The sequence below is a fragment of the Tachysurus vachellii genome, chromosome 18 (assembly GCF_030014155.1).
Source record: "Tachysurus vachellii isolate PV-2020 chromosome 18, HZAU_Pvac_v1, whole genome shotgun sequence".
Classification (NCBI taxonomy): domain Eukaryota; kingdom Metazoa; phylum Chordata; class Actinopteri; order Siluriformes; family Bagridae; genus Tachysurus; species Tachysurus vachellii.
In genome coordinates this window covers 5,282,925-5,297,397 of record NC_083477.1, presented here as the reverse complement: position 1 = coordinate 5,297,397, position 14,473 = coordinate 5,282,925, and the positions used below count along the sequence as shown (strand labels likewise).

The following is a 14,473-nucleotide window of genomic DNA, read 5'->3' as shown; positions in this document are numbered from 1 at the left end:
ATTTACACTGGTCGGCGCTGTTTCTGTTTATTGTCTTTTGTGTTTTGTCTTGTATTATTTGTTTGCACTGTCTTTCTGTCTTGTTTGTCTTGTCCTGCACTGCCGGCACCAGGTTGCACAGATGTACTTTATGTATCTAGGACTAACTTACTAAGTCCTTATATCTCTGTCTTTGTTCTATATAGCACCCTGGTCCTGGAGAAACGTTGTCTCATACTGCAACAGCATGACCATAAAATCTTTTTGACTTGACTTGACTATTTGCACAATATCTCTTCACCGGTAGGTGTCGCCACCGAGTAAGTTAGATAACGCCCAGTTCCAATATGACGTTTTCTGATAAAAATTAGGTTTGCGTTTCTGTAAAATCACATAAATTAACAAATACGACAGACGTGAAAATAGTGGTTTGTTGACGAAACAAAAACAGGTACATATTTCAGTAGAAAGTAACCTCTGCTCCGTAGACGTTCTGCTGGAGTCGGTTTGTTTACAAACATACGCTAATAGCGTAAAAAAAAAAATGACACGCATGCGCAGTACCGATCATGAGGCGCGGTCGGGCGTAATAAATGGTGCGCATGCGCAGTGTGAATAAACAGTCAATGATTTAATCTCTAATGTTCACTTCCTGGATACTGCCGGTTTTTTTCTGTAATGAAACAAGTGTTAAGAAACTGGACAGGCTCGGTGCATATCGCTCTTACACTTGTGACATTACCGTTCACTGTTCGTGGATTCTGGTACGTTTATTGAAATGAATGTTGTTTACTTCTTAGAATTCTAGAAATTAAAACCTATATTGATTTATACTGTCTATAGGTAAATAACCAATGACAGACAGGTCTAATGTGGTTAGGAGGCTAATACAGCAATTTACCTATCAACAATTATGATTTTCTTTTACTAATTATTGAATGAATAGCATGTCATTTTAATCTGTTTTCACTGTTCACTAAACAAGTTATTTCCTCTTATCACTATGCAGCAGCTTTGAGTTTTTCTCTTAACCAAACAAAGCAAAACAAAGCTTGTCTTGTTATCAAGAAATCCCAAATCTTTGAAAATGATCTTATCAAAAAAAGATGTACAATAGAGACTTCTTCCATTCAAGACAAAGAAAGGTCTCCTTTCAGAAAGCTGTGGCGTTATTGGTGCATATGGTTCCTACACATTGCAGCTGAAATAATTTACAGAGTTCCTGTTAAAGAACAATAATTACCACTTCCTGACCAATCTTAACAGAACTGTGGTATAAAAGAACATTATTTTTTAGGCTAAACTTTCTGTACAGAACGTACGAATCTTTCACTTAGATGTGGATCAATGGATTTCATTCATTCTTTGCTTGCTCTAATCTCGACTGTTTTGTGTCTCTGTCTGTGCACAGTAAATCCATCAACACCAGAGTATCAAGTGTGTGTACTTTAAGTTCTGTCTCAATGTCATCTGCAACACATATCAAGGCCCGATGTACAGTGTACCCTGGCTCAGACAAACATCGCTTCCCTGTTCCAGACGATAAAGTGAGCTGGGCGACTGTGTGGCCAGATTACAGTCCGGTAAACTACACCGCACCTCCTGTGCTGCAGAACCCTGCCTGGGCTGATCCAGACATTGGGTGTGTTCTTGTCTTTACTGTACATTTCTAGCTTGACTAAGTGTGCTGTACCTATGGTAATGCAATTGGCATTTCAGCCACTAATGGCTCTATTTCTTGTTCAGTTCTTTCTGTCCCCGGTTTAACGTGCTTGATGGGTCTGTGGATAGGCGGAGCCATGAGGGAGATTATAGCATACAGGATGGTCATCCACTGTAAGACAAGCACTAAGTCATTATCCTGTGCATTTACACAAACTCACTTTCCGTCACAGGCATTTCACACACAGTTTCCATTTTAACCTCTTTCAGTAACCCTAGGGGAAGAACTGGTCTGACTGGTCGGGGCCTTCTTGGCAGGTGGGGTCCTAACCATGCTGCAGATCCTATAGTTACCAGGTACGGTGTCCCTGCATGAGATGTATTTTCAGTACACTGCTATTCTTTAAATAAACATTAATTTCAGCTACACACTTGTGCAGTTTAAAATCATACTGCAGTAAGAACGTACACTTTTTGGAAAATTAGAGTGATGTATTTTTTAGAACTATTGGGCCTTTTAAGCCTTTTCAAGCCTTTTACTTTTGGAAAAAATTAAACTTCCATTTGTGGAAATGAAAAACAGATTAATTAGATAAAATGTATTTTTTTTATTTTGAAGAAAATGATTTAATTAAACATTTATATTTTTGTTTGTTTACTACAAATTCCCTATAAATATCTCTAAATTCTGATTAGATTAAAGAAAGAAGTTTTTTTTATTTATTTATTTATTTATTTATTTATTTATTATTAGTAAAATAAATCTTTTTGAACTGGCATAGTTTGAAATGAGTTTAAAGTAGTATTTTTAAGATTGTGAGCCACCACTTTATCACTCTGCTTTTCACATCACTTGGATTATTTTTATTTATTTATTTTAATGAAGATCCATGTTTGTCTTGCAGTAGCTAGAGCACTAGAACATATACTCAAGCAGTAAGATTCACTACATACAGTATGTGATCTTCCTTTAATGGTAACCCTCCAGTGACTTAAAGATAGTTTAGTACTGTTTTCTCCCCCTGACTGTAGCACCACATGCAGTTTGGGAGAAATGTCACATTAGTGGCTCATCACAAGATTTTTGCAATTACGTCTGCACTCAGAATAACCAAAGCATTACCAAAACCAAAGCATTCAGGAATGTTTCATTTTTAAAAGCTAATTAACAGCATTGCTGATGAGCCAAGTGTATTTTCTACAGTCTATAGAGAGAAATATCTTATATTGACTGAATGGATTATCAAAGCATAAATATTGATCTGTCCTGAGATCAATAAGCACTCTGAATGCTTTTAGGAAGTTAAAAGTATTATTACTCCATTATCACACTAACTCCACATGCTCTTTTGGGCTTATTGATTTTCTTCCCACCATTTCCTCCTGCAAGGGTTTGGACCGCATGCAAAAGAACAGCTTGTACAATGATACAGATTTTAATATAAAAATGGCACATAATTGCAGGCATTTGCACTTTATTTATAGTCATAGTGTATTCATATAAACATATTCATGTCAGTTCTATCTGTATTAATGTATTATACTTTCCATATTTTTCAGTTAAAAAAAGCTTTTACAGCACGTCATACTGTCTATGATCATGTATGTGAACAGTAAAGAATTTTAGAATTTGTATATAGCATTAAGAAAATCCAGCAAAATGGAGCATGTGAGTGTTAAACTAGAATTATTGCATAAGATGCCTGGATACCTTGGATATTGTTTTTACGATGAACGCGCAACATACACGATTTTTGCGATTGTGACTTTTTCTGTGATGAGATAGTTAAGCTATGTCACGCATACAACGATTCTTACTACTGGTTGCCATAGTGATACGGTTATTGGTGGGTGGAGCACAAAGCATTTCAAATCTGTTTTCTTGCCACTAAAATGAAACCTTTTGAAGGGATATTTGAGGCTCATATATAGTATCATATATAAAATTCAGCAATGTGTATATGCATTATATATCATACTAGATGAAGGAGAAGCAAAGTACTGCTCCATATTTGAATAAACGTAAAAATATTTCAACTTTTCCACGTCCACATCTAATCACCAACGCTCCGCAATGAACTTTGGTCGTTTTATGTCTGAACATAGCATTAGATAGCATTTGGTCTTTTGTTTTTCATGCATAGGATCATCTGTAACCATCCCTCTTCTTCTCCGTCCCAGGTGGAAGCGGGATTCTGCAGGCAAGCGCGTGTCTCATGATGTCACTAAACGACCTGTGTTGCAGTTTGTGTCCATCAAGAGAAATGACTGTGGAGAATGGGCCATCCCTGGGGTCAGTGTGTATACATTACATACATTTATGAGTTCCATATGCATTCTGGTGTTTTCTAATCTGTACCTATGTGTTTAGGGTATGGTGGACCCAGGAGAGATGGTGTCTCTGACTCTGCAGCGAGAATTCACAGAGGAAGCTTTGAATTCTCTTCAAGCTTCTCCACAAGAGCGCAAAGACCTCCATGCACGGATCTCAAAACTCTTCAGCACACCTAGTTTTCAGGTTCAGAAATGATCTCTGTAATAAAGTAAAACTACAGAAGAAATAATTCTCTTGCACCTTGATACAGTCATGCTTTTACTTCTTTAGGTTTACAAAGGTTATGTGGATGACCCGAGAAACACAGACAATTCCTGGATGGAAACAGTTGCAGTTAATTTTCATGACGAAATGGGTAACCGACCACACAAATGAAATAATCCACGTTATACATAATAAATTTAAGGTCATAAGGTGACTGTACAGTATGTAAAACCTGGGTTTGATATCTGTTTCTGTTAAATACATTTTCCCATCATTTATTGTTTCATTTCATATCATTTACGTCATGCAAAGGTCCTCAACAGTATAAAGTTTGTAAATATTTTATTTAATATTGAACTTAACGGCTGTTTGACTGGAAATTTAAATATATTTTTATTTGTATGGCTTTACAGAAATGTATAAATTCCACATATACATTTTTATATACAAGTTATGTAGCTTCAGAAGCTTAAAAAGTTCCACCAACCAGTCTGTTCAAAAGTTTACACCCCCGACACAGTGTATGGTGTTGAACCTCAGTGAATATTTGCAGCTTTTGTAAAAGTATATAGTGTATATGCAGATGCAGGGAATGCAAATAAGCTGGAGGATTTTTCTGAGGAACTGTGGGAAGTTTAACTGCTTAAGACTAACAAGACACTTGTGAACAGCTCCCACAAAACATAAAAACAGTCTCTGATCGTTCAGGTAGCAACACAGTCTTAAAACTCAAGCATGTGTAAAATTTTGAACTGCTTCATTTGTCGGTTATTGTGTCTTGTGGCCTATATATAAACATCCATTTTGTGAAAAAGATTATTCAGGGTTGGTATTAAATCTTAATTTTTTTTTTGATTTGAGATTCTGAAAGATGTAAACTAATGAGCTCAATTTTATAATATTAAATGTTAGCTAGTTAACATCACTGACCATTTTGGTCTGTATACTGAGATTGTTCACTGAGAGTTAACCTAACCCCTAAAGAAAACAACATGTGATATAACAGCTTTAAATAATTTCTAAACTCTTGTTTCTCCTTGTGACTCAGGTGACAGTGTAAGCGAGCTGCCTCTGCAAGCAGGCGACGATGCGGGACAGGTGAGCTGGTGCGACGTCGATTCTACACAGCCCCTGTATGCCAGTCACTCACAATTCCTCCAGTCAGTAGCGGAGGAAAAACAAGCCCACTGGTAAAATAGGGAAATGACTAGTGCCTGTGAAGATACTGTCAAAAGAAATAACATTTGTGCACAATAATGTTACCCTTGTATCGTGTGACATTAGTCATAAATAACCGAATGTCTACATTGAGACAGAAGTTGCAGACTGTGGCCTGGCTTTTGATTGTGTTCTTTTGTAGACCATACAGTCTAAAATTAAGTACTTAAACCTGTTTCTCTAAAGATCATCATCATCAGTACAACTGACTCTGACAGCAGTTTCAGTCTGAGTTTATTTTACAGTATATACTTGCTGTGGGGAAAAAAGCCAGAACACACCCCAGTAACCACTTGCATGTACATGGAAGGATCAGATGGTCATGTCGTCTAGTACGTATTCTAAACTGTATGTGTGCAACCTAAAGACATTTTAGAGGTTGGGAAATGAAGGTAAATTTTAAAGACATTTAGGATTGAATAAAAGAAGACTACAAGTAACCACTGTATTGTGACACTTATAATAAATACACCTTGAAGTCTCTCTATTACTTAAAATCATAGTCTCTGTTTTATCCCTTTATCTTTACTAACTAATAAACTACTTTGCTCTGTTTCATTAATTTGTTTTAATTAGGTCTTGTGGCTCTTTTATATTTCCACTGATGAACTGTACAGTACATGTTACATGAGTGCAGAAGAGAAATAAATACATAATTTTTAATATAAAATTTCTTTTCCAAATAATAATTATAGAAACATTGAGCAAGGACTACAGAGTGTCCCAAAACGGAAAGATTTTTTTTTTAAAAGCAAAATTTAAACTTTATTCACAAAACATCTGCTACAAGATTCCTATTCTGTAATGCACACACATTCATCTCTCTCACATCTGGTGTCATGCATATAATTGCACTTTGAATACGCATCTTTGTGACCATTTTAACCTCTTTCCTATTCATGTATTTATGTTTAGACTGCTCTTATTTGTTGAAACTTTCTAAAAGATTAATTGTATAAGTACATTTAATAAGGCTTATTATTCTCACTATAAGACCTAGTAACTATCTTTTTTTTTTTTTAATGACTGTTTTATTTGGCTTGTCACCTGTCAAGCTGAGAAATCATTTCCCAAGTCTATATATTTAATCACTTTAATTTAGAACAGCATTCAGGAAGTCATTATTATTAATAATTAAACAGGCTCACAGTCGGCATGACCCGAGACAGAAACAGGTTAATGTGGAACTGTCTCACAAGCACACGTAATTTCACAATAAATAATATTCAGTATATATAGTGAAATAGGAATGTTTAAATCACAGTCATAATTACTGCACTTCTAAGTCAGGAAAGGCTAAAGGAAAATAAAAAAAATTTGGGACATATTTCGTATGTCGGTTTACTTATATGAACCAATTGATGCTTCTGTCTGAAGCATTTGTGCCTAGATTTACACTCAATTGTTTTTGAAATTTATTATATATGAATTTCAGTTTGATGTGGTTGCCAGACCTGCTTAAAAAGCAACTTAAAAAGAGCAAAAAAATAAAATATTCCTTTTTCAGGCTCTATACATTGACATTTCAAGTGGATATTATTGCAAAACGCACTACAATATATTTTAACAAGGTGATAAAAACGCAAAGGCAACAGAAAATCGTTTGCTGTTTCACCGGGAGATTATTGGTTTTCTTCCAAGTCAATCACAGTGACACTAAAGAAAAGAGGTGGGAGTAAGTCACACATGTGCAAGTCACAAGTAAGTCTCAAGTCATGAATGTCAAGTCAAAGTCAAGTCGAGTCTTTTTTTAATATTTGTCAAGCAAGTCTCAAGTCTCAAATTTGCGACTTAAGTCTGACTCGAGTCAAGTCATATGACTTGAGTCCCCCATCTCTGCTAAAGAATCATTGGCCTCTGTAAGCCTTCCTACGTGAAAATGTGATTAATACGTTCCTCACCGCGTTCCCTGTAAGGTAGCATAAGCAGCAATTCTGATTAAAATAAAACAAACAAAGGTTTGTATCGGGTCTGTCTGTGGCAAGAGTGACCTGCCAACACTACAGTGTTATGCAGTCTGTTCACGCTAGGCAGGAATGTTCTAGGAAAACACATTTACGTCCATTTTTTGAAATATACCACCATGTTAAAACGTGGGGACGACATATGCGAGTTACAAGTTGACAAACACCTGTAGTTATTGCTTGTTGACTTGTGTTCTTACAACTTATACGACTACAGGAAGAAGACTGCTGCTCCTCACAGTTGTCCACAACATTAAGACCACTAACGTCTGTCTTCCTCACAGAGAACAGAAGTAGTTGTGGATTGGGATGGCCGGTGCTACAGAGAGAGCGATGCCAATACTGTCTCCTACACTCGCTGCAGCCATCGCAAATTCCCTCTCATGCTCCCCAGTCTGAAACACAAAACAGTCAGTACACAGTGATTTGCTGTATGCAAGCTAAAAACCATTAAAGTGAACGCACCTCAACTCTGATTAAGTAGAAGACGTTAACGTAGGCGGCTCCTCCAAGCAAACCTTCATACAGAACTACTGCAAATACAACCCAAACACTTGGCCAGAACTGGTAATACACCGAAATAAGCAGCACAACTGCGTTCACACACTGAAAGACAAAGAAGAGGTTAGTTTTTAAGTGTATTCAATTTACATATAGAATTATCTTTTAATCTATGAAGCTCTGTCTTTATGTTTTCCAAGCTTGGGTGAATTCTGGGATTTCTACATGTACTTGGTAAAAGTTTAACTCTTTTTCCATCACTGTGTTTCTCATCAATAAATTAGTCTGTTTTCAGAGAATGAATCACATGCAGAGTGACACTAAACCAAACCAAGATGCTAACGACCCAAATGCATTGACTTCCATGTTGCACCATGAGCTACTAGGTGTGAAAGCACCTTTTAGACTTTTAAAGGAAATTCATCCTGGGATGCTCTTTGGTCCTGTCACGAAACACTTAACACACTTCAAATGAAATTCTCTTTTTCCCTTGAATGTTCTAGGAATATCCTGTTGTGTTTTCATTTTTAGAGTACATTTTGATTGATCTAATCTAGGTCGATAAAAGTGACCCATAATTTGATTTCAGGCTTAACTGTGTCTCTCATCTAAGACTCCTCATCTAAATTCAATAAAAAGTTAAATGTTACTTTCCATATTTATTTATTCATTCAATTCTACTTTTATGTGAAACGAACCTAACCAACGCCTGGTGTCTGTATGGAATTATGTGGATCTATCAGGGTTTATACAGATCCTGTAAAAAAATATTCCAGGGATTCATCTACAACACTAAAGAAATACTGGTTGCCAAAGGAAAAAGAAATCCACACCAGAGATCATGCTCAATGCTAAAACTCTGTATGCTTTCTGGACCTAGGAGTCGAAATGTTTGCAGTCTCTATTAATCTTCTGTGCTTCTTCTCTTGTGTTTGCCCTTAATGTCTTTTACCCTTATATTCCTTTGTTGTATGAGAAAATATATTTACAATCTTTTTACACACCTGCAGCAGAGAAAGCACCCAGACTCTCCTGAACTTAAAGCAGTAGAGTGAGGTGCGGGATATGAACACGCCAATCTGGTACAGAGTCTGATACCTGAAACAAACACACTGATCAGTCATACAAAAAGAATTAATAAATAAAAAAATATTCTGGGTTGTTTTTTGGTGTTTCTGTTTCATTCAGACGTTTGGACTGAATCCTACCAACGATATTGCTCTGCATGAGACAAACTGGAATCAGGGAAGTAGAGCAACTCCAGCTGCAGAGTGAAAAAGAGAACAGAGAAAGGAGAAAATAATATTTCTCTCTTAATATCAAGCCTTCTAATGGAACTAAAAGGGAAATATAGTTGAATTTCTAACCCTCATGTGTTACACTTACTAGTCCCTGGTTAATGAAATATTCTGCAAAGTAGACCACGCATAGAGGAACAGTGAATTTTAGCAGACCCTGAAATGGTAAAACACACACACACACAGTTAATAGTCTGTAGGTGTTACCACTCTTTTTTTGGTGAAGTGTCCATTTGACTCCATTTGATTGAGCTGGAGATACACAGAAATATCTGGCACCAAACATCTGAGAAGTAATTTGATAGATTAAACACATTACATCACATTACACATTACATTAATCACATTACATACAAATACAAATGCAAATACAAATGATTACAAATGCTAATGGAGACACAGGCAAACATAAGAAGTAATATCTGCCATGTGTGCACACACAGGTGTGCATGCAAACACACCCATATGCAGCTCATGTGCATCCACACACACATGCATACACACATATCTGCGGATATACACACACACGGCTCACTTTTAGGATGTGTAGTTTGTCTGAGAAGGTCAGGGGTCTGGTGTGTTGGTCCTCTGTCAGGAGGTAGAAAGCATTCCTGTTATCTAAATGATTTGAAGTCACATTACACAAACAACAAACTTATACACACAAACGTTATTCCAGCAAACAAATGTAGTACATCTCACCTCTCCTCCCTTTCTCATCTGGAACACAGTCTTCGTTGTTATCATCCACTATTAAGGGTCTCTGTTCCTGAAAATCTCCCTCAGAGGACAAACCAGACCCGGACCTCCAGTGTGTAAATGGAGGAGGGAAATCTAGCAGGAAAAAGTAACTGAAAAGAAAGTGAAGAATGTGAAGAAGCAGGAACCTGATAACTGATGCTTAATGTACATTAATATGCTGGTGGTGATGCTAAATCAGCCTTCAGAGAATGTTGAAAAAGCAGCTCTGACCTGATCATCATAACGGCAGGGATGATCAGCATTATGAGCAGAGTAACCCGAGGTGAAAGCCCAGCCTGAGTGAAAGCAGAATAAAGAACAGCGCCGGTGACTCCTGCTCCTCCTGTACCTGATCCCCATCCACTCAGCACATTACTGACAGACAGACAGAAAAATATTTAAAACACATACATGCACAATACACAAGCTAACCATTTAGGAATTAATATGAACACATACAAACAGGAAATGCGGAGAAATAAGGAAATAACTCAGGGTTGTTTCATTGCTGATCAGTTAAATATACACCATCACATTTCATCAGCACCACTGTAAAATCTTTGAAGTTTAGGATTCAATTGAGTGAGTCGACTCCTTTGAACAGTCTGTTCAAAGGAGTCGACTCCTTTGTACAGTCTGTTCAATGAATCGAATATCCGACTCGTTTTTCCAATAGAGTTTCATCCACCTCTAATCTACACCACAAGCATCTAGACTAAATATCCATGTGTATCTGACAAAAGCTTTCCTTCATTCACCTTTCATTTTAAAGATAAAGCAACTCCTAATACATCATAACAACTTTTCCTTTAAAATTCTTGTGCCATTAACACTAATGCTGCATAGCTGACACACGAAGCTGAATCAGATGAGTTTGAAGAGGTTCTATCAAAGCATGAAGAACGGATTCAAAAAATGACTCCTTCATGATTCAGAATCGATTCTAAAATGACTTAATCATGCTATAATGCAGGGCTCAGTTACAGTGATAGCCAAGTGTCAAGCCTGTTATTCACACTGATGCAAAGGTGAGAGACATACCTTTATTTAAAGCGTGGCACACAAACAAATATGCAAATAAGAATGTTAAGTCAGAAATTATGTAGGATTAGGTTCACCCAGAGTTTACAGTGACCTAGGGGAACTATTTCCATACATATACACACATACACAGCAAAATCCTACAGTTTTTTATTTTATTTAGTTATTTGAAATTTTTGGATTTATTGTTGATTTATTGTTATTTACTTTTTTTATATATAGCAGCATGGTCCTGGAGGAACATCGTTTCATTATTACAGTGTACTCTACCAGCTGTATATGGTTAAAAATTATAATAAAGGCTTCTTAACTTGTTACCCATGTTAAACAAGTCTTACCTGCTGAAATACACTGTGAGGGAAAGGAAGGAGAGCTCGCCTAGTCCTGAACTCACACTGGCAAAGATCACACCTACAGACAAAACCAGTAACACAACGGTCAGCACAGTGACGAAATAAGAGAAACACACACTCACATATAGAAACACACACATTACCTAATATGCTCATCCACACGGTTGAAGAAAATGACACCACCAAGAAGCTAATCATTGCTGTGGCGACACACGCCAGAATACGGAAACTGCCAATCAAAGTACATGGAGATCAAGACACAGCAATAATGTGAAGCAGATACCACACAACCTTGTGATAGCATGCAAAGCCTTCTGTCTTGCATTCATTTGTAGTAAACTGCTCCTTTATACTAGAAACATTAATTCATTTATTAATCACTAAATTCTTAATGCAGTAGAGTAGTTTGTATTTTTTTTAAAGAGTTCCTAGGTGCCCAAAAGGTCAATTACAATGTAATGAAAGGTTATCAAGCAAACAAAACAAAGCCAGTAACAAAAGCCATTGCATACCAATGGCCAGCAAGAGGGGGGGGAATTACCCATAAGGCATTTTGTGTATGAGAAATGGTGCTGTTAGTTTGATCAGTAGAGTGGGTAAGATGTCAGCCAGAAGGACTGCCTGAAAACAGAAATAAATTCATATTAATTCATTGTAATATGAAGCTATAAAACAATAACACAATAGAGGTGAAATTTTGCAGAGGACTGGTGCCAAAAAATAAACTGTTTTCTGTTGTACCAGTCACAGACAAGTAGAAGTACCAGAACCAAACCAAAAACAAAAGTCACATTAATCTTACATAAAATTGTTTGCTTAAAGTTTCCTACCGGATTGAGAGAAACGAAAGTGCAGGAATATGAGTGTTAAAGACTTACTGCAGTAGACACAGGGTTGCAGTCATAGCGGCTGCTGCTGCTGCTGTTGTTTCCACTGTGTGAATGTAAGAGTCCTGGAGTCTTGGAGAATATAAAATACATAGAGGGACAAATGATGTAATTTTCTTCAGCTGGAAGTACTTTCAAATGTAATCTTACGAATTAGATTAACCTCTAACTTAACACATTAAAATTCATGACAGCTCGAGTCATGTATAGACAACAAACATAAAAATAAATTAATAAAGAAATCAACACTTACAGGCACCGTCACATTCTGAGACTCCTGTTGTTTTAAGATGTCATGGGCGGCACTCAGCATCACCACATAGGCAAAGTTATTGCACAAACCAAGCAACCTAGATTAATAATCATTAAAAAAAAAAGGGACAGTGAACCTTGAAGCTTCTGTCTAACTATGTCCAACTATGAAAAGTACATGATATTAATTATACATTGATAAATATTTATAAATATATAATATTAATTATACATTGCATTACATATGTATTAACCCTTGAATTGTTTCATGAAGTGTAGTAAGAATAAAGAGGGTTAACTTATTCCAGGTATTAGATTTTCATAATGATATCATATTGGTAATATGCTCCAATCATGATTGTGGCATAAATAGTCCACTGATTACCTCGGAAAAGAGAAGCGGTGAAGGGCCAGAAGTAAAAAGCAAGATACAGGAAAGAAAACCACAAGATACCACATTTGCACTGAGCCCAGAAATGCTGGATATTTTATCGACCATTAAATGTTTGTTGCAGATATGGGTTTACATACAGATGTAATCAATCATGTAAACCGAGGTCACCCGTCTCTGATGATGACAGACACGTGTGTCAGACAAGTCAACGATTATGTCAACGAAACAACATAACGCTCATCATATTGTGTATTATTATTATTATTGCAACAGAGCCTTGAGCACCAGAACGACCAGACATATGAACAGTTTCTTCCCTCAGGCAATCCATCTGATGAAAACTTAAAATACACGGAACACACACTAATCTCACACACTATTTACTTAAAACATATACTATGTATATTTCAATTAAACATTTCACACTTGTACATTTGTGCATACAATTTGTCTATATTGTATATGTCATTCTGCTATACTGTGGAGCTTGTCACTATAACAAATTCCTCGCATATGAAAACATGCCTGGCAATAAAGCTCTTTCTGATCTGATTCTGATTCTGATCATTTTTCTCAGCTATGACTGAAACAGTACTACAGAATATCTGGCATGATAATTAAATCCTACAGGGTTCAGACCCTATGGAAGCCTGCAGTCCATTATTATCTGAGTCTGTAGTGTGTTATGTGGGTCTGTGGTACATTATTTATATCTGAATTATATTATATTGGTCTGTAGTCTAGTAGCATATGGTCATATGACATGCTATTCGGATCTGTAGTGTATTAATATTAGGGTCAGCAGTTTAATATACAGGCAGTAGTATATTTTATGGATATTTAAGATAGTATGTAGTGAACTATAACTAATATATAAACATACCATATCTAATATAGTATTTCTGTAGTGTATTATATTGTGTACTGGCTGATAGGACTCACCAAAACCCGCTTTGATTCCTCAATCGCTGACAGCGACCTAAAGACAAAACGCATAATAAACAATAAGACAAACTAAGTGAAGTTTGCACAAAATTTGTTTAGCTACGTACCTTGTGATCCAGTCAATACATCAGGATCAGCATTAACACTGTCTCTCTGATCCATGGTGAAGACAAAATCACACAATCTTTAACTTCGCAGGTGGGTTTAAATGAGATAAAACTCAGTTTTGAGTTGTCAGCAAACCCACAACGAAAACAAACCTCTTTCTTTCAGTTCCATAAAAAAGTTTCAGGTTTTCAGCCATATCAACGTTTCATGTTTTGACAACACCGATATTCTGACAATGCCCGCCTCCTATACTTTGATTGGATAAAACCTCGTACTCATAGAAAACTGCACCAATCAGACTGGACTTTATGAACCGTTAACCAATCATTGCGCAGGAGGCGTGATTATAGGTAGGGCAAACGATAAGTGCAACACAAAAATACTTCCCTATTAATGCAGAATAAAAGGGAAAGTGTTCCGCATTATACAATCCGTGTACATTGATGCCATCAGTGTGGTGGGGCATGTGGTAGCCTAGGTGTTGGCTTACCAATCGGAAGGTTGTGCGTTCGATTCTTACGTGCCACTGCTGGGCCCCTGAGCAAGGCCCTTAACCCTCAATTGCTAAGTTGTATAAAAATGAGATAAAAT

The 14,473-nt window shown here is 36.6% G+C and overlaps 2 protein-coding genes across 4 annotated transcripts; one reads left to right on the top strand and one right to left on the bottom strand.

Moving 5' to 3' along the window:
* The first annotated feature begins 607 nt into the window (after positions 1 to 607).
* nudt9 (nudix (nucleoside diphosphate linked moiety X)-type motif 9) lies at positions 608 to 5,956 on the top strand. Of its 2 annotated transcripts, none has more exons than XM_060892246.1 (8): positions 608 to 743; positions 1,391 to 1,621; positions 1,726 to 1,815; positions 1,912 to 1,998; positions 3,823 to 3,934; positions 4,013 to 4,159; positions 4,247 to 4,328; positions 5,226 to 5,956. In XM_060892246.1, exons 1-8 carry the CDS (start codon positions 658 to 660, stop codon positions 5,372 to 5,374), a joined length of 984 nt encoding a protein of 327 aa, XP_060748229.1. In that variant the 5' UTR covers positions 608 to 657; the 3' UTR covers positions 5,375 to 5,956. The 2 variants fall into 2 exon arrangements, with proteins under 2 accessions (XP_060748229.1, XP_060748228.1); XM_060892245.1 differs by having other exon boundaries at positions 4,247 to 4,331; positions 5,229 to 5,956.
* Positions 5,957 to 6,475: 519 nt separating this feature from the next.
* cln3 (CLN3 lysosomal/endosomal transmembrane protein, battenin) lies at positions 6,476 to 14,118 on the bottom strand. 2 transcript variants are annotated; one of them, XM_060892243.1, is made up of 15 exons: positions 13,882 to 14,118; positions 13,772 to 13,808; positions 12,437 to 12,533; positions 12,175 to 12,255; positions 11,838 to 11,917; positions 11,440 to 11,525; positions 11,282 to 11,354; positions 10,134 to 10,277; positions 9,864 to 10,012; positions 9,697 to 9,779; positions 9,250 to 9,318; positions 9,072 to 9,127; positions 8,868 to 8,961; positions 7,828 to 7,968; positions 6,476 to 7,757 (listed from the first exon to the last, which is right to left on the bottom strand). In XM_060892243.1, the coding sequence occupies exons 1-15, from the start codon at positions 13,934 to 13,936 to the stop codon at positions 7,641 to 7,643; spliced, it is 1,362 nt and encodes a 453-aa protein (XP_060748226.1). In that variant the 5' UTR covers positions 13,937 to 14,118; the 3' UTR covers positions 6,476 to 7,640. The 2 variants fall into 2 exon arrangements, with proteins under 2 accessions (XP_060748226.1, XP_060748227.1); XM_060892244.1 differs by having other exon boundaries at positions 9,697 to 9,749.
* Positions 14,119 to 14,473: the final 355 nt, after the last annotated feature.